Below are 19,574 nucleotides of genomic sequence, written 5' to 3' on the forward strand. Positions count from 1 at the left end.
AAAATAAGACAAACCCCTCATACATAACTCAAATACTCAAACTAAATAGAAAGAGGAATTGTAAAATTGGCATTGTAAATGTCCCTTAATATGATGAAATCTGTGAAATGAGACGAGAAGGTGTTGTTGACTTTTGGGACCTTGTTTTGGGGGGAGATAACTCCGGGCTGTGTGGACTGCTCTGCCATGACTGAGCTGTTCCTGGTTAGGTACACCTTGGTATTTAATTTCTCTAGGATGATGATCCGTTGTCAAGCATAGTAAGTAGGGGACACAAGAATATCAGTTAATATGACAAGCTGATCGTCTGTAAACATTTGTTTATGATCGTGCCAATTGTAGTGGTGTGTTCTACGGAAGTTTGATAAAGTTTTCTTCACAGTCATCTGCAAAACATTAACAGAGCAACTGAACATTCATCAATGATGCAACTTTTATAGAACATAAATGATTATCAGAAATGTGTTTACAAGTATATTATTAAAATCAATACAAATGGATACAAGATATATTGTCTGTACCGACATTTGTCTTACTGGTACCGGTACCATGTGCAGCTCTATAGCATACTGCCTATGACAAAATGGATGGATGACCATCCTTAAATCTTCAGACCAGTAAGCTACAGATATGCAGCTTTTGGATTCCCTTTATGTATTAATGTAAATCAAGATTATATTGAGTGTAAGTTTTTTACAGACCCCTGAACTGGTTGAAGTTAATTTCAACTGACCTTGAATCATGTTGAGTGTATTAAGGTTTTACTATCCAGATATGGTTGAAGTGAGTGCAACTTTCTACAAACCAGAATTGGTTGAGGCGAGCGAGTTTCTAATATACTGAACTAGTTGAAGTGACTGTAAGTTTTTACTGAGGTGAATTGGTTGAGGCAAGTAGCTACTGACTAGAACTGGTTGAAGTAAATTTCTACTGACCTGAACTGGCTGAGGTGAATGTTAGCTTCTATGTACCAGAATTGGTTGAAATGAATATTAAATTCTACCAACCTGAACTGGTTGAGGTGACTTTATAAGTTCCTACTGACCTGAATTGGTTGAGTGTAAATTCTGACGTGAATTTGTTGACATGAATGCAAGGATCTACTGACCTAAATTGGTTGAGTGCAAGTTCTGACCTGAATTTGTTGACATAAGTGTGAGTTCTACTGACCCTATTGGATGAGTGTAAGTTTTGATCTGAATTTGTTGACATGAGTGTAAGGTTCTACTGACCTGAATTGGTTGAGTGTAAGCTTTGACCTGAATTTGTTGACATGAGTGTAAGATTTTACTGACCTGAATTGGTTGAGGATCATTGACATGGTTACTCAGGTCCATTAAGATCTGTGGCATGAACTCTGGTACATTGTAAGGATAAGCTTCCACTAGAGCACTGAGACCCAGTACACCAGCGTGACGCTTTATTAGTGCCTCCAAAGGCATTGAGTCAGCTAACTTTCGCTTCTTTACCTTGTTCTTACTGAGGATTTCAAAGTGTTCCTGTATGTAAGTAAATTTATATCTAAAAATGTATACATGTATACACTTTTTGCTTCGCATGGTACATTTGTTTCATTCTGACAATTTTCTTGAGAAAAAAATTACAATTCAGAGAAATTTTTTTTAACTCTACTTACCCCCCCCCCCTAAAAAAAAAAGTAAATACAAAGGGGTCATCTTTAATATTGACTGAGGACTTCATGTTTTTAAATCAGAGATATCAAATAACAAAATAAATATCAATTTAACATATGCAGAGTAAGAAATTACCAGCATATCTTTGTCCATGTCTAGAAACCCACAGTGTACTAATCCACTCAATGTAATGGCTGCCATCTCCCTTACCTGTAATATTAATACATTCAATTACGTATGTACTCATGCTACATTGATGTTTAAATATCAAATGTTTGTTGCAATTTTTAAACACAAAATCATACACAAAACAATGGACGATTCATCTACACTATTTTTTCCAAGGAAAATTGTTCCTGTTTGTTGACACACCTAGTTAAGAAATAACATTTGAGATTCTGGATCCTATTCTCATTGAATTCTATTGCTAGTCTAGCTACAAATTAAGTGGAATTGGTTAATTAATGTAGGATAAGCTCCACTTGATTAAGTATGTGTTCCTGACCTGCTACTTATTCACTTGGCTAGCAAAGATGGGATAACTGGAATTACTGCTCTGTATGAGAAGTAAAATTCTAGATTGAGAATCATGTTCTGAGTTTTTATTAAAATATCTAAGAGCATATCTGAGATTTTAAGAACTTACAACAAGAGGCCCATAGGACACAATGCTCATCTGAGACATTTTGGCCCTGTTGTTCTGCATCAGACTCAGATATTTTTCCCAATATACATTTATCAGTTATCCAGGTTCTGTGTTTGGGTTCAGGTTGCATGAAATACAACATGGATTAAATCCCTTTACACCCTTGATTGGACCTGGATAATGAATTTATATCCTCTGTAACCAAATAGATTCTTTGTAAACTTATCTTGTCCAAGGTAAACATTGTTAAAATGAACAAGAGGCCCATGGGCTACATGGCTCACCTGAGCACATTAGCTAGGAAAAAGCACAAATCAATTCAGTATTGAAAAGTTTACGGGGAGGGGGGCAAACTTGAATTTAACACTTTGAGGATGCTTCCATATCAATATAAGTAATGGCTTTGCTGTTCACGAGCAGAAGATTTTTAAAGATTTTTTCCCTATATATTCCTTTGTAAAAAATTTGATCCCCCAAATTTGGCCCCTCCCTTACCCTGGGGGTCATGATTTTAACAAACTTGAATCTACACTACCTGAGGATGCTTCCATATTGATTTGACTAATCAAGGTACTCCTTTTTTTGAGGAGATGATTTTTTTCAAAATTTTTTCCTATATTTTCCTTTGTAAAAAGGACTTTGATCCCCCATTGTGGCCCTTTCTACCCCCAAGGGTAATGATTTAAACAAAGTTGAATCTACACTATCTGAGAATGCTTCTATATTGATATGACTGATCATGGATTGTCTGTTCTTGAAAAGAAGATTTTTAAGTTTTTTCCTATATAATCCTATGTAAAACTTAGATGTACCCCATTGTAGACCCACTCTACCCACGGGGGTCTAAAAAGTTGAAAGAAGGCATGGCCCTTCATTTGAACAAACTTGAATCCCCTTCATCTAAGGATGTTTTGTGGCAGGTTTGGTTAAAATTGGCCTAGTGGTTCCTGAGAAGAGTTGAAAATGTGAAATGTTTACAGACGGACGGACTGATGGATGGACAGACAGACAAAATATGATCAGAAAATCTCACTTGAGCTTTCAGCTCAGGTGAGCTAAAAATACTTTAAACCCCCCTTTTAAAGTTATGAAAAACTTGCATAGGAATAACTCACATTTCAAACATTATTACTGACAAGAGCTAAAAATAATTGTAAAGAAATTGGATGAAATGATTATGATAGTTATCAAACACATATAATGTATAAGAGCAAATCTGAGTATTATGAGAATTCCAAGAAAGGTTTCAAAAGGCCTAAAAATAAGAATCATATTGTGAAACAGAAAATAATTGCTAACATCAAGCTTTTAAAAGTGTTACATACACATTTTTTTTTCATACAGTTTCATGTTATTTATTTTGAATTCAGATTTGCAAAAACAAGGACCCCATGCCATTGCCCAGGACATGATGCTATGTGACCTGTGTGAGACCATCAAAAACCCATAAACAGAAAAGGTATCTTTAAAGTGTTGTCTACTATTTTGAAATAAGACCAAAACTGTAGAGGAGTGGTGTTTGAAAAATTGTTTAAATGGATGGATGACAGACACCTTACTATCACATAAACTCTAGAGATGTACGATTTTATCGGTATACCGCTATATCGTGATTTTTAATTGCATGATAAGTATCGTGATACCGAGACTAAAATACCGGTATTTAGGTACATAGTTATCGCAAATCTTGCTTGAAAGTATACACTACGACCGAAATAGTGATGCGTTGAGTGACGACACTGTTGAATCTGACTGAAATACAATTGAATCTGACTGACATAGCATTGCGAAATCCAACAAAGAATCTGATTGGTGCATTTTTAATAGGTCCGCCCACATTCTCAAATGTATTGCCGAAAACGTAGAATGTTTCCAAGATAGAAAACGGGCAAAAGAGCTTCAGTATTTTCTTTTGGTGAATAAGTGGGACGATGCAATACCTTATTAAATGATTGTGAGTGTTGGTAAACTGTAAAATGGTCTTGCAAATAAAATCTGTGCCAGGACTGGCTGGAGTTGACTTCGTACATGTACCCCGGGGTCTAATTCTGCGATTGAAAAACACGGCCGTTTTCCCCCCGTTTTCTTCTTCAGTACATAAATAAATGTACTTAGATTCGGTGAATATATTGTTTAATTATTTATTTTTTAACATGGAAGTTTATATGATATTTATTATTTTATAATGAATATATAAATAATATTCGCCGTTATAGTAAAAATTTCACTGAAAAAAAACAACAACAAGGATTTCGAATTTTCTTGTTTATTGCCATGACGGCAAAAATGGGCATGCAGTAGCACACACACATTTGAAACATGGTATTTTTTGACAGTTGTGGCAATTAAACAGTAAACTTTTGAATAATTCCTATGTTTCACGTGTGTTTTACCAGCTATGAATATAGACTAGCCCCTAGTATTTTTTTTTCAATAATAAGTGTCCGGTATCAGCTTGGTATGCTTTACAATAATATCCGAGTTTTCAATTTACTTGGGTTTGCCCATCTTCGCTAGCCAAGGGTTTCCGATCCGAGTAGATTTCGGATCGGAAATCCTTGGTTGGCAAAGATGGGGTTTGCCTAGAGCAGATAGACCGTTCTATCGTTAAAATGATGTCCTACGGACCCGGTTTGTGGTGAGGGCTTGTCCCGAGAGAGTTAGATAACTCTAACTAGGATTGGCCTACCCAATGTAATAGTTCACTTGTTTACAATCACTAGGGACTAAAACATAGAGAAAAAGATTTTTAGTGCGCCGAAAAGTCGCACAGACTATTCAATTTAACGAACACCGAAAATGGAAAATGCCGTCAATTTATTGCAGAGGAAATCGGCAGATACATGTAGGATAACACAGTTTTTGTCATTGAACAATATACATGTACCGTATTTGAAATGAATATCACATGCTGAAATATGATTTTGTGCTTTGTTTCTTTTTTTTAAGTTCAAAAAGTCAACATCAATTTTCGACCATCAAACATAGCTATTGGCGAGGCCGTTGGATGCTTTCCAAGTATATGTATACCAAACGAGAGTGGGCGGGTCCTAATCAACCAATTAAAACACATGTTTTATAAAATGTAACCCGTGATTCAAATTGTTCAATTGTCAAATCCAATTGTGTCATCACTCAACGCAACGCTATTTCGGTCGAAGTGTATACTTTCAAGCGAGATTTGCGATATAGATTCAAAAAATCATTCATTTATTTGTTCAATCTTTCAAATTACAATTACAGGAAGTGTAAAATATGTTGAAAACGGTAATAGAACAGCATTCTAGCATCCAAAATTGCTTGCTATTATGTAAATAAAAAATGAAAAGAGTGAAGTTATGTTTTTCCAGCATATTTTTTGGGGAAAAATATGAATAATCATTTAAAATCATTGAAAAAATTGCTTGTAAAAATATCATGATTATATTGATATATATTGCGATATGAAATTTGTGACGATACCCATCTGGTCTCTAACCAGTACAGCTAAATATCACATAAACTATATAAAATAAATATAGATGCTTTTCAAAGAGCAGTTGTTTAAGGTCTTTAAATCCCCTTCCAGACCAGGAAGTATAAACACCTGACAGGTAGATAACACAGGTCATGTGATCAGAGTACATAGAGACTGTCCTTGGAGATCAAAAATAGGACTGCCACCATTACTGAAATCAGGTAAGAAAAACTTCGACGTTTTTCTGAGCATTAACAAAACAATTTGGAAAGACATTGAAAATTCAGTACTACATGCTTAAACTATAGGGAACAAAATGTCCTTCCAACAAAGATTCAATGAACCTTGTATATGTAATATGATGCTTGTCTATCTACATGTTTATGAGCAAAACTTGGTTATCTAAATAAATATCTGCCTCATGGCCTCAGGCAAACTGTGGTTTCTGGAGTCCATAAAATGCATGTTGCCTTCAAACCCAGTCAATAAATGTATTATCATTTACGTTTATACTTCAGTCACTAAATCTAATGATGGACCCCTACACCAGTGCCCAGGACGTGATGCGATGCGACCTGTGTGAGACAGCTGTGGTACAGATGCACTGTGATACGTGCCATGTCAACCTGTGTAAGGCCTGTGTGGGAGAAAACATCTCAACAGGTAAATCCAAAGATCACAAGGTGGTCAAATTTCAGGACAGACAATCCACTCCCCTCTACCCTATGTGTAAATATCATAACAAAGAACGATGTGAAATGTTCTGTAAACAATGTGACATTCCTGTCTGTGTCAGCTGTGTTGCACTTAATCAACATTTAGGTCACGAATTATCTAAAATCTTACAACTTCTGGATGAAAAGAAGGACATGATTATAAAAGAAAGAAATGAATTAAATGATACCATTTATCCAACCTACCAGGACTTTGCCTCTGATGTACAAAACAGAATGAGTCAGTTAGAAAAGGAATATGGAGATCTCTCAACAGACATAACAAAACATGGAGAGGACTGGCACAGAGAAATTGACAAACTTGTCAAGAAACTTAAAGCTGAAGTTGATGAGATGAAAAACAAACAGTTACAAACTCTACAGAAACATCTGGGTGAAATAAACAAGACAATGTCTGACATCAAGGAAGAAATCAATTCAATGGAAACTGTAACAGACACTAATGACTTGTCAAAACTATTTAGTGTCATATCAAATGTACACACATACAGAAATCTTCCACACAAAATTTTACCATCTTTACCCAAATTCAATCCAGGAAAAATACAAGGAGAAGAACTTAGTAAATTGTTTGGATCCTTATCATCAAGTTCTCTAACATCAGATAAACATGGCTACAGCATGAAGACAACACAGAAATCACCAGAAGCTGGATCCTCTCCTCCAGTCAAACAGCTGCTTGATGAACCAGAGACTGTCACCACCATAAACACTGGGTATGGATACCTTTACAGTGTAGCCTGTCTGAGTGATGAAGAAATCTGGACAAATGGATATGATAAAACCATGAAACTCTACAGCATCAATCAGGGATCACTACTCAAGTCAATCACAACCATGTCAGGGAACATATCATGGAACATAGCAGTGACAAAAAGTGGAGATCTAGTTTATACTGATTATGATGATAGAACTGTGAACATTGTGAAGAATGAGAAGATAGAGGAGGTGATCAGACTAAAGAACTGGAGACCTAAAGGTGTCTGTAGTACCTCCTCTGGCGACCTCCTGGTTATCATGGATAGTATTGAAGTCAAACAAACAAAAGTTGTCCGTTACTCTGGCTCCACAGAGAAACAAAGCATTCAGTTTGATGATAAAGGTAAACCTCTCTATTCACATAGTTCTCTTTATTACAGATACATAACTGAGAACAAGAACCTGGATATCTGTGTGTCTGATGATAGAGCTAATGCACTAGTGGTGGTCAATCAGGCCGGGAAACTGAGATTCAGGTACACTGGGCAAACTCCTGCTCCAAAGAACAAACCATTCAGTCCACGAGGAATCACCGCAGACAGTCAGAGTCACATCCTTACAGCTAATATTAACAATAAGTGTGTCCACATCATAAACCAGGATGGACAGTTCCTCCGTTGCATAGACTGTGGACTGAGTTATCCCTGGGGACTGTGTACAGATTCAAATGACAATCTGTTTGTTGCTCAATTAAGAAACAAACAAGTGAAGAAAATCAAATATCTGCAGTGAAATCTATGACCATTAATATAGTAAAACAAGACAATGATTTATCTCATAAAACTTACTATAATGATTCACTCAAAGATAATGATAACTGTTTCCCACAAAAGAAACAGATAAATAAAAAGCAGCAGAGAGAGGAAGCACTGTAATGCTCTTAAATTAAAAATTCTGCATTATCATTGTATAGGAGAGAAATGATTAATTTGTGTTCATGTAATATAACAAAGGAATAAACCTTCCTTCTACTGTCTACACTGAATTCTTATTTTCACCATTTCCATGATAGAATAAAATTTGAAATTCAGAGTAGATGTGTCAGTGTGACATGTATACACCTGCTGGCATGCAAGTTTCAAATGTATGAAAATCTTTTGTTTCCTAGAATCAGTTGTCAATACTGCAACATACTTAAGCTGAATGAAATGGTGAACATCTTCAAGTATTTAGCGATAAAAAAGTCAACAAACAGTGAATAATCAGAAATGTTCAGGGTTTAAGTGCCATATTCTTTCATGGAAATTGGTCAATTAATAAGAAAACTATATTTCATGCCTGTGATCAATAAAAAGAGACAAATCAAAGATCAGGACATTAGGGGAAAAAGTACAGAAAAAAGTGAATTAGAAATTTTAAAAGTCTAAGGTTTGTAACTTTTGTAAAAATGAGTCAATCACCAAGAAACTCAAAATTGTTCTGTAAGTCATCAATATGAATAGACATAAACAACAAGAGACCCATGGGCCATATCACTCACCTGAACACATTAGCTAGGAAAAAGCAGAAATCAGTTCAGTATTAAAAAGTTTAAGGGGGGAGGGGACTTCAATTGACTCTATCTCAGGATGCTACTTTCTTAATATTACTAATCATGGCTTTGCCGTTCTTGGGCAGAAGAATATTTTCCTATGTAAAACTCTAATCGCTCATTGTGGCCCCACCCTAAATTTGAACAAATTTGAATCTACACTACCTGAGGATGCTTCCACAATAATATGACTTATCATGGCTTTGCTGTTCTTGAGTAGATTTTTTTCAAGATGATCCCTATATCATGTATATATTCTTATGTAAAACTTTTACCCTGTGTACAATGGCTTAGCTGTTTTTGAGAAGATTTTTAAAGATATTTCCTATATAATCCTTTGTAAAACTTTGACCCACTGTTGTGGCATTGCCCTACCCCTGGGGGGTCATGATTTGAACAAACTTGAATCCACACTACCCGAAGATACTTCTGTATTAAAATGACTAATAATGGCTTAGCTTTTCTTGAGAAGAAAATTTTTAAAGATATTTTCATTATATTCCTATGTAAAAGTTCGACCCTCTCTTGTGGCTGCACGCTACCCCCGGGGATTATGATATGAACAAACTTGAACCTAGAGTATGTAATAAAGTCCCTCTGTTCTTAAGATCTAAAAAAATTATTTCATCTTTATACACATTAAAAATAATAAAACTGCACCTCAGGCAATAATATCTATCTATGTTTGAAAATTTTCAATGTTCCCTTAAGCTACATGCATTATACAGTCAAACCTCAATATCTAGAACTTAAAGATACATACCACAAACAAATTTTCTTATCTCCCACACAAAAGAGTTACACTGGTATTTTTTCCAAAATTTATTTCAAAAGAAATGTTATAATTAAGAAACTTTTATTGAGTAAAATGTTAAATTACACTGTTAAAAATATCCCCAGAAACTTTGCTGTAAGAAAACTTCATAAATTTCTAAAACAAAAAAATATATTGAGCTGTAGAATAGCACTTTTGCACTTTTCTCCAAATTTTGTGGCTTGGCCAAACATTAAGCTATTTAACCAAACAAATATCACTTCTAAAGTGAGAAATTTGAATTTTGGAAGAAAAAATTTTGCTTGTGTTATTTATCCTTCAAAGGAGAAAGAAAAAAAACTTCGAAATAAAGAGATTGAAATACATAGAAAAAAAGAATTTGGATGTTTAACTCACTTTAACATACCTATTGTATTCGAGATATTGGTGTTTGAGATACTGAAGTTTAACTGTATATCTATTAGCTACTTGAGAAGAACAGTAGTCACTGAACATCCCTCTACTTTGTCATCACAGATGAGGTGCAGTATAAAGTTCTCCTGCCCTCCCCCCGAATCTGGTTTGTTTTTGTATATATATTCTACCTCTACTTGGTCATCATAAATGAGATGTAGTACAGTAAAACACACTCATAGCGAACATGCTTGTAATGAATTGATGCTTACAGTGAATGATTTTTATTTCCGAAGACTTTAAAATATATTGTACACTTAATGGATGAAACAAATTATGCTAATAACAAAGCATAATCATCGGTCCTTGGCACTTCGTTACAAGCGTGCTTAACTGCATTAAGCTCTGACCCCCTCCCCTCCCCTTTTTCCCTTTTATTTGGTTATGTATATATAACCTACCTCTACTTGGTCATCACAGATGAGATGTAGTAAAAAGTTCTGGATTTCCTTTTTGTACTTTGTCTGGATCATGGTAAAAAGATTACAGTACACCATGACCTGGATGTATCCAAGGATAGCCACACGGGAATGCCATGACTTCAGTCCCATCACCTACAGAAATAAAAAAAAATTTAGGAATAAAGCTTCCATCATTCTTATCAATTTGGCACTTAAGGTCCTTGCAACTTTATCATAATCTTCAAACTCTTCTCCATTCAACAATATGTCTTCTTATCATGGTGAGAGCCTGACTACTTTAACAAGAGTTTTGCATTGAAGGAACTTAAAATATGGATTCTACATTTTTTTGTATCTGAAAAGTTCCTCTAATTGTAGATGTACTGTTTTAGACCTGTGTTTGTTGGACTCACCTCTCTGATGGTCTCCAGACACACAGTGACATTGTTCTCCTGAATCAGAGCCTGAGAAAAGCAGGCCAGGGCCATAGAACAGTCAGTCTTCAATTCCTCATCCTTAGTCTCACTCTCTAATGTGCAAATCTGAAGGAAAAATCAATTCTACAGAATCTCAACATCAAAGTGTCTATTTCAGATGTAACTAGAGGTTCTGTGAGCTAGCTCACAAATGATATCCCCTGCTAAGAAAACATGAATATTTGTTGTACTGCACACAGAGATATATTAAAGTATAGTAATAGTAATGAAAACATAAAATTTTGGACAGTCATATTAACTATAGGTCAAGATCATGAAACACCCTCAGGTCATAAGCAATCTTTGTGTAGAGTGGAAACTCCCAACATCCCAACATTATTCTCCATAAGAAAGATATTGACCAGACATGAATTATGTTCTTTTTCTGTCAGTAACCTTGAACTTGCACAAATGACCTTGAGTCAAGGTCATGACACACCCTCAGGTCATAAGCAATCTTTGTGTAAAATGGGAACTCATCAACTTTATCCATAAGCAAGATATGGATCGGACACGAATTATGAATTTTTTCAGTGACCTTGAACTTGCCCAAATGACTTTGGGTCAAGGTCATGACACACCCTCAGGTCATGATCAATCTATGTGTGTAGTAGTAGATTCTAACGTTTCTCCGTAACAAAGATATGGACCTGACACAAATTATGCACTTTTTCTTTCAGTGACCTTGAACTTGCCCAAATACCCTTGGGTCAAGGTCATGACACACCCTTTGGTATGAACAATCTTTGTGAGAAGAGTAGATTCTTATGTTCCTCAGTAAGAAAGATATGGACTGGACATGTTTGCACAGCTAGACAAAGTGATTCCTGTATACCCCCCAAAATTTAAAAATTTGACGAGACTTACCTTGGTTAAGTTGAAGTCAGATTGTAATTCTATGAGTCATTATAATTACTGTAGGGATTATGTGAGATAGTAGTATGCATGTGCAACCTCAGTCTTCAAACTTAATCATTTGGTCATAATGTAATCATTTTGTCAATGTACATAATTACCTAAATTATTATTACTTTTTGAATTATTGGTCTGATATGTATGAATATCTGAAAACCCTGTGCAGGGAGTGGTCGGAGGCACATAATCCCTACAGTAATTATAATGACTCATAGAATTACAATCTGACTTCAACTTAACCAAGGTAAGTCTCGTCAAATTTTTAAATTCTATTTCGTCATAATTACTTCCGGAATTATGTGAGACTTCAAAGTGCATTATGATCAAATGTTTCAAATCACAAGAAAAATACATGATCATAATACTATTCTACTTACTGAGAACTTGTCTCCCACTCTAATTTTTCTTGCAAAGCACACCTGAAGCAAAACTTTCTTTTTCAACAATAATGTCTTTTTCATAGAATTTGGAGAATGTTGTAGCATTAGTCCATCCAGCCTTCCTTAAAATTTCATCTACTGGCACAGCTGCCGATTTTGCTTTTGACACTGAAGCAGATCTTACACTGTGCGATCCAAATACATCTGTATTAACCCCAGAAAGTTTCATCACCATTTTGATCCATCTGGACACTGTGTCTCTCGTAACTGCCTTATGAGGTTTAACATAACTTAATAAAAGTGATTGTTCTCCATTTCTAATAGGTGCTGTCTTTAACAAATATTCCTTCACCACAACGTATATACAAAGTCTCCTATCTGGAGGGTGTGCTTTCATATGTACAACAAGCATTTTATAACCCGGTCTACATTGCTTTAGAAGTCCGGAGTATTCAAATATGTATTCATTAAAGCACTTTTTCATATTATTTACAGAAATAAGATGAATTGACTGAGCTCGTGCAGCATTTGTCAAAGCAATTAACATTACCAGTTTCAATGTTAATTGTTTCAAACTTAATGTCTTTACAGGAGACAATTTCTTCAACTGTCGTAGAACTAAAGATACATCCCATGTTCCAGAATATTTGGGTTTAGTTGGTCTAATGTTATAAACACTTTTCATATATCTAATAACAAGAGCATGGGATCCAACACTGGTTCCATCTAATTTTATGCCCAACGCTGACAAAGCCCCCCGAGCGGTATTGAGTGAACTGTAACTCAATCCATTTTCAAGAAGTAAAGTCAAGAATTCCAAAATATTATTAATAGATGGTGAAACTGGATTAATTTTCCATTCAGAGCAGTACTGAAACCATCTTTTGATGAACGTTTGATATTGTTTTTTAGTACCGGTTCTCCATGATGCCATAATAATGGAGGTAGTTGTTTTTGAAAATCCAAAATTTCTGTAAGCTCGCCGGACACTTGGCATGCAATCAAGGTCATTTTTTCCCACAGAGGATGAGTCTCCTTTTTGTGAGGGTTTAGAAGTAGATTCTTCCTTCTCGGAAGTAATAATGGATTCCTGACTATACTTTTCATTAATCCTGTGAACCAAGTCTGAGTGAGCCATAATGGGGCAATGATAATCCCTCTTGCCCGGTCTTCCCGAATCTTCTTGATGCACAAGCCCATCAAACTAAAAGGTGGAAAAATATAAACATAATCAAAAGTTCTCCAATTCAAAGGAAATGCATCAACATAACTACATTCTGGATCTTGTTTCCATGAGCAAAACACTTCAACTTGTGCATTGAGTCTTGATGCAAACAAATCTATATCTGGACAACCTAGCTTTGAACAAATTTGTAAGAATATATCATGGTCTAATTGCCATTCCACTTGATCATTGAATTCTCTGGATAATTTGTCTGCTTCTATGTTATTTTTCCCTGGAATATGAGAACACTTCAACCAAAAGTTTCTCTTAGTACACCATTCCCATATTTCCACTGCAAGTTTATTGCAAATTTGAGATTTTATGCCACCCATATTATTAATATAACTAATGGCAGTAGTATTATCTGATAATATTCTTACATATTTGTTTTTCACAATATTCACAAATGATCTCAAAGCAAAGTAAATTGCAAGCATTTCTAAGTAATTTATGTGATTCATTTTTTCTTCTTCTTTCCATCTTCCACCAGTTCTGATATTATCTTGTGTGCATATTGCTCCCCAACCTAACAAAGATGCATCAGTTTGAATAGTAATCTCTTGGTTACCTCTAGAGATAAGTCTTATCTGAGAATGAATATTGGAACACCACCAACTTAGTTCTTCTTTCATTTTTATAGTGATTGGCATTAAGGAATCAAAATTCCCTTTAGCTTCTTTTAAATGCTTTATTTTCTCTGTTTCTAGCAGTCTGTAATGTAATTTTCCTAATTCTGTAGCTGAGAAACTCGAAATAATCAGTCCAATGACTCGAGCTACAGTTCTTATTTTAGCGCGATCTTTATTCATTAAACACTTGCATTCTTCATAAATAATGTCTTTCTTCTCCTCAGTCAATTCAATAGTCATTCTTTCAGAATTTATTACATTTCCCAAAAATGTGATACACTTCTTGGGTTCAAATTGACTTTTCTTTCCATGAATCACAAAACCAAATTTTTCAAGATATTCTCTTGTGATGTTCACATTCATTCTACACTCATCAATAGTATCTCCAAACAGTAAAACATCATCAATGTAAGTCATGCTAAGATAACCTAATGTTCTAAGCTTTGCAAAGATTGGTTTGAGAACCTTTGTGAATATTCTAGGTGCTGATGACAAACCAAATGGTAAGCAGGTATATTGAAATATTTTCCCTTTCCATCTAAATCTCAAATATTTTTGATGCTCCATTGCTATTGGAATTGTATGATAGGCATGTCTTATGTCAATTGATGCCATAAAACAATTTTCTTTGACCAGATTTACTGCAGATTCAAAAGTATCCATCTTGAAATGATGGTATACTACATATTCATTTAGATTTTTTAAATTAAGAATAACTCTGTATTCCCCATTTTTCTTTGGTCTAACAAATATAGATGACAGAAATTGATCTGGTCCAGGAATTGCCTCAACAATAGCTCCCATTTTTAATAAACTCTCAATTTCTTGATCTATCACTTCAGATTCTACTGAATTAAATTTAGGTTCATACAAATTACATTTTGTTGGAGCTACATCATCTGCAAATTCTATTTTACAGTTTTCAACTATCTGTAATACATTTTTATCTGATGTAATTTTTTCCCATTCTTTGGAAAAATATTTCAATCTACCTGCATAAAATTCAACACTTTTCTCACTAACCTCATCATTTATTGAGTCTTGCTTTTCTGTTGAGTGTTGCTCTTCTTGGAGTTTTTTGGATAAAATTGTCCACTAACTCCACCACTGTTTCTGTTCGAATATCCGTAATTTGGATTATATGCAGAATTGCTATAATTTCCACGTCCTCTTGGTCTGCGACCTCTAAATCTTCCTCTCATTCGACCTCTGAATGATCCTCCTCTGTTATTGTACTGCAGCTTATGACCAATCTTACTGCAATCTTCAATTTCTTTTGCCGTTTTTGAAATATCGTCACCAAATAACCATGACGTATAAGGTACAGTTTGTGCACACAAATGCAAGTATTCATATCTCAATTCAGGCTTGATAAGCTCTCGTCTTGTCATGTTCACTTGTCTATTTGCACGTCCAAAGAGTGCTAAACTATCATTGCATTCATCTATTATTTTTCCCAATTTCGTTTTATGTGAATCATCCAATTCATTCTCCAAGTCTGCTAATTTGTTTACAACTTTGGCCAAGATAATGGAACCTTTAACAACAGAGGTTTCGATGTTTTGCATTTTTCTATCAATAGTTTTTGCTTCTTGAGATATAATATCCCAAACAAGTTGGTTTGTCTTCACAACTTTTAGGCCTTCACAGTTTTCTGGTCTTGCATTGTTTTCATCTTTAATCAGATCTGAATATTGATCTTCATTCATTCCAGTTCTAAACAAATCTGTTATGTTTGTAGCCAAAGTCTCATCTATTTTCACATCACACACTTCTCTGCTCTTAAATCTTTTGCTCATGTTCATAAAACGACTTGTATTTTCTTGAACAGCTTCTGTGTCCAACTGATCACTCTTCCTTTTCCCAGAAGTATTATCTGGATTTTCTACATTATCATCAGTACGCTGAATATTACTACAACTCTCGTCATATGCTTGATCATCATCGTAACATTCGTAATCATCACAGTCTTGAAATTCGTTTTCTATTCTATTGACTTTGTTATTCAACGTGCCAATAATTTCATCATGTTTTTTCTGGTTTTCAAGTATTGTAGTCAATATACCCATAATTTGACTATCGTTTTGTGTATTATCACTATCGGCTTTGTTATGGACATCGGCCACAACTTTCAAAGATTTTTTCGTTCCGCTGGACCTTGTACTTGTAGCACTTACCTTAGTACCAACAGAACTTCCGTGTTTCTTAGTTTTTGTTCCCTGAACCTCAGTTTTATTCTTTTTGGTAACCTCGTTACCCTTGAATGTTTAGTCTGTTGTCTAGCTGTATCTATTTCTTCCTCAAAGCTAGTAGTGCTACGTAATTGTTTCTTTTGAATCATTTGTTCCGCCATTTTTACTACTTTATCATAAAGAAGTCGTAACACCGCTTTATGGTAGTCGTAAAAACAAAACTCCTCGAGTTTTGTAAACTAATAAACGTGTCTAAAAATTACCAGTAACAATACCAAGTAATTACAAAATATGAGTTAACAACGTTAACCCAGACACGAACTGAAGTTGCTAAAGGAAAGACCACGTCCTTCCCTATTCATAACTCGTACCACACTGAGGTTGCACATGCGTACTACTATCTCACATAATTCCGGAAGTAATTATGACGAAATAGAATTCGTTTACGGGAGGTATAAAAATGTTTTTCTATATATTTTCATCACTCTGGTTAAATTGTTGAAAATATTTACCAGTTTAAGAGATAGACTTGCACATTCAGCATACTTACAACTGGAAGAAAAAGGAAAAGCTCTGGTGTAGTTGAGGTAAACATTCTACCTAGACCATCAGAAATCCACTTTAGCACTGTAAGAAAGGAATAAATTATCAGAATTGTTTCATCATCTTTGTTGGATTATTTTCTGATATGTGTGAGCCTCCTCACCTGTTTTACACAGCCTTATTGTAGTCTTCCTCTCTTCATCCTCATCATCCTCCACCTCCATCTTCTCTGAGGAGGAAGACGTCTCTCTGTGGTTCTCCTCCTCTGTTAAAATTCAAATACATCATAAAGACTTCTAACACATCCTTGCAATAACTCAGATTAATAAAAGTTATCAAAACAATATTAATGCAACATATGACTGCAGTTTTTCAATCCTTTACATCTTCGCAAGCCAAGGTTTTCCATTCAATCTTAATGGAATTAGAACCTACCCTTTGAGCTGCCATTATTCCCATTGTCTGATAGCACCTGGTGTTTGAGTGGTTCCAGCCGTGGAATCACCTTCTGGACAAAATCCACTCTGTGTGGAGATTTAGTGGAGGAACCCGCCATGATACTGTAGTCATACAGCATAATGTTGGACAGCAGGCTGAAACAGAGGATTCAATGATGATATTTTCTAAAAAGAATGTTAAGGTTTTCATCATTCCTCTTTTCTCTCATACAAAATTATGCTTTCTCATTATTTTCCAAAAGAAATCATTTATAGTTAAAATGCAAATTTCAGCAAACCTTGTGGGGAAAAATTGATAGATATGGTTTTTTAACTTAACAATGTTATAAAGGAATTATAGTCATTTCTACCAGAGAGAGAGAAAGTTATCTCTCTTATCAGACGATCAATGAACCTTAATTGTTCCATCTCTAAAAACAAAGAATAGAAATTAAGACACATTTACAATTTATGTACTACACTGTACCTGTGTCCAAATTTCTGCATCAGGTACAGATACTAACCTTCCAATTCTGTCCCTGACATTCTTGTACCTGTGGGAGAGGTACGGTGCCAGGAATTCTAACAGACGATGGAGGAGTTCCGGAACTCTCCATTCCTGCTGTACTAAAGCATTCTGCACAGCAAAAAGACGGCTATAAAATAATAAGAAAATTTACCTAAACTTCCGTAATGTCATTCGAGTAAATTTTTTTTGGAGAATCTTGTTTGGACATTTTATTACTCATCAACTCTGAAAAACTTGTGTACAAAAAATTATCAGTATTATTATCAAATGAATTCCCCTTGGAATCTTCTAAACAACATGCAAATTTCTGACTTCTCTCGAATAATAATATACCTGGAGTCCTCAAAAGAGGATGATCCCTCCCTGATTGGTTTATCAATTAGCATCTCAAAGAATCGATACAGTCTTCTGCCCAGGTAGCACAAAACATTTTCAAAACATTTTACTGCAGTTATAAAAAGGTTTTTTCAAAACATTTTCAGAGTAAACATTTTTAAAATGTTTTTAAAACATTTTTCTTTCCCGTTGTAACATTTTAAAAACATTTTTAAAATGTTTTCAAAATGGTTAAGGTAAAATCTTTAAGGAACATTTCTATAAAATGTTTTTGAAACGTTTTAAAAATGATTTGAAAGGTATGTTTTGTTTGCATATATTAAACAGTTTCATATTACGTTATAAAAATGTTTTTAAAACATGATATAAAACGTTCCTCTTCTATAAATCTGTAACATTGTAATGTTTCTTTTCTAAAACGTTTTGAAGGAACGTCGTCAAAATGTTTTTAAAACATTCTACGTACTGCTTATAGTATAATATTTAAATGTTTTCAGGTGTTGGTCGTGAAAATGTTTTTAAAACATTTAACAAAACGTGTTCTCCTCCTACAACTGAAACATTTTATTTATGATTTATGCAACATTTTATTGAAACATTTTCAAAATGTTTTTAAAACATTTATTTCATTTTCAATATTAATGCATTTATTTATTTTCAAATTATGTTGTAAAAATGTTTTTAGAACATTGACTCTAACGTTTATTCTTCTAAAGACTATTACATTTTATTTAGCATTAATGCAACATTTTGTAATGTAATTTTCAAAATGTTTTGAAAATATTCACGACTAACCCAATTGTCTGAGAAAAAAATGCATAGAATATCCAGAGAAGATTGGGATTAAATTAAAAAATGCTTTTAAAAACTTTCTGAAGACATTAATATTACTGCAACTCGATCACTTGCGTATCCCGGTATTTTCTTTCTTTTTTCAATGATACGTTTTTTTTTTTTTTTTTTTAAAAAAGTCTTATTGAGTTCACAGACTTGTAATCAATACAAAGTTCATTGAATAAATTTAAGATACTTTAATTTTAATAAGAAAACAAAACAATAAACAAACTGTTTACAATAATTAACACAGTCTGACTTATGACGGTCTCGCCTGTTTGCATCATATTTCTTAAAATCCAAGGCAGCAGATTAGGAGTTGATTCACTGGTCAGTTTCAGTGTCAAGATAACCTTGTTATGCAATTCTCCTGCTGGGCAGCGCGTTATAGAGTATAGTGGTTTGCAGCTTATCTGCCAAAATTTGAATTCTGGTAAACAGGATGTGCGCGTTTTCTTGTCGCTGATTTTCAAACAAGATTTTTGCATCATATAGGCCTGGAGAATGAGCGCTTGATTATTAACATCTGCATTGTGAGTATACTTTAATCAGAGATTTCAAAAGATAATTTTTAAAAATAACCTTTATGTTACTAGTACATCATTGTATTCTTGTATGCATATGTGTAGCAAAGACAAAGCTATTATGTATTTGAATTAAATACTTTATTCAACAACAAATATACCTC

The 19,574-nt window shown here is 34.4% G+C and overlaps 2 protein-coding genes across 2 annotated transcripts in view; one reads left to right on the forward strand and one right to left on the reverse strand.

Annotated features, from left to right (window-relative positions):
• Positions 1–246: 246 nt before the first annotated feature.
• Positions 247–19,574, reverse strand: part of LOC133178152 (proteasome activator complex subunit 4A-like) — a 40,994-nt gene continuing 21,666 nt past the window's right edge. Inside the window, exons 6-13 of the mRNA XM_061312904.1 lie at positions 17,186–17,222; positions 16,914–17,015; positions 16,758–16,834; positions 10,804–10,932; positions 10,391–10,543; positions 1,770–1,844; positions 1,296–1,499; positions 247–386 (exon numbers count right to left, since the gene is read on the reverse strand). Coding sequence (XP_061168888.1) covers positions 252–386; positions 1,296–1,499; positions 1,770–1,844; positions 10,391–10,543; positions 10,804–10,932; positions 16,758–16,834; positions 16,914–17,015; positions 17,186–17,222 — 912 coding nt within the window. The 3' untranslated portion in view covers positions 247–251. The remainder of the gene's footprint in view (positions 387–1,295; positions 1,500–1,769; positions 1,845–10,390; positions 10,544–10,803; positions 10,933–16,757; positions 16,835–16,913; positions 17,016–17,185; positions 17,223–19,574) is intronic.
• LOC133174863 (tripartite motif-containing protein 2-like) lies at positions 6,258–8,137 on the forward strand. The gene has a single exon (XM_061309973.1). It carries the CDS (start codon positions 6,268–6,270, stop codon positions 7,960–7,962), a length of 1,695 nt encoding a protein of 564 aa, XP_061165957.1. The 5' UTR covers positions 6,258–6,267; the 3' UTR covers positions 7,963–8,137.

The sequence above is a fragment of the Saccostrea echinata genome, unplaced genomic scaffold, assembly GCF_033153115.1.
Source record: "Saccostrea echinata isolate AGI-Se365-2 ecotype Australia unplaced genomic scaffold, CSIRO_AGI_Sech_v1 ptg000002l, whole genome shotgun sequence".
Lineage (NCBI taxonomy): Eukaryota > Metazoa > Mollusca > Bivalvia > Ostreida > Ostreidae > Saccostrea > Saccostrea echinata.

Bases quoted from the DNA above. Each gene is read 5' to 3' on its own strand.
- LOC133174863 (XM_061309973.1), top strand. From the start codon at position 6,268: ATGATGGACCCCTACACCAGTGCCCAGGACGTGATGCGATGCGACCTG.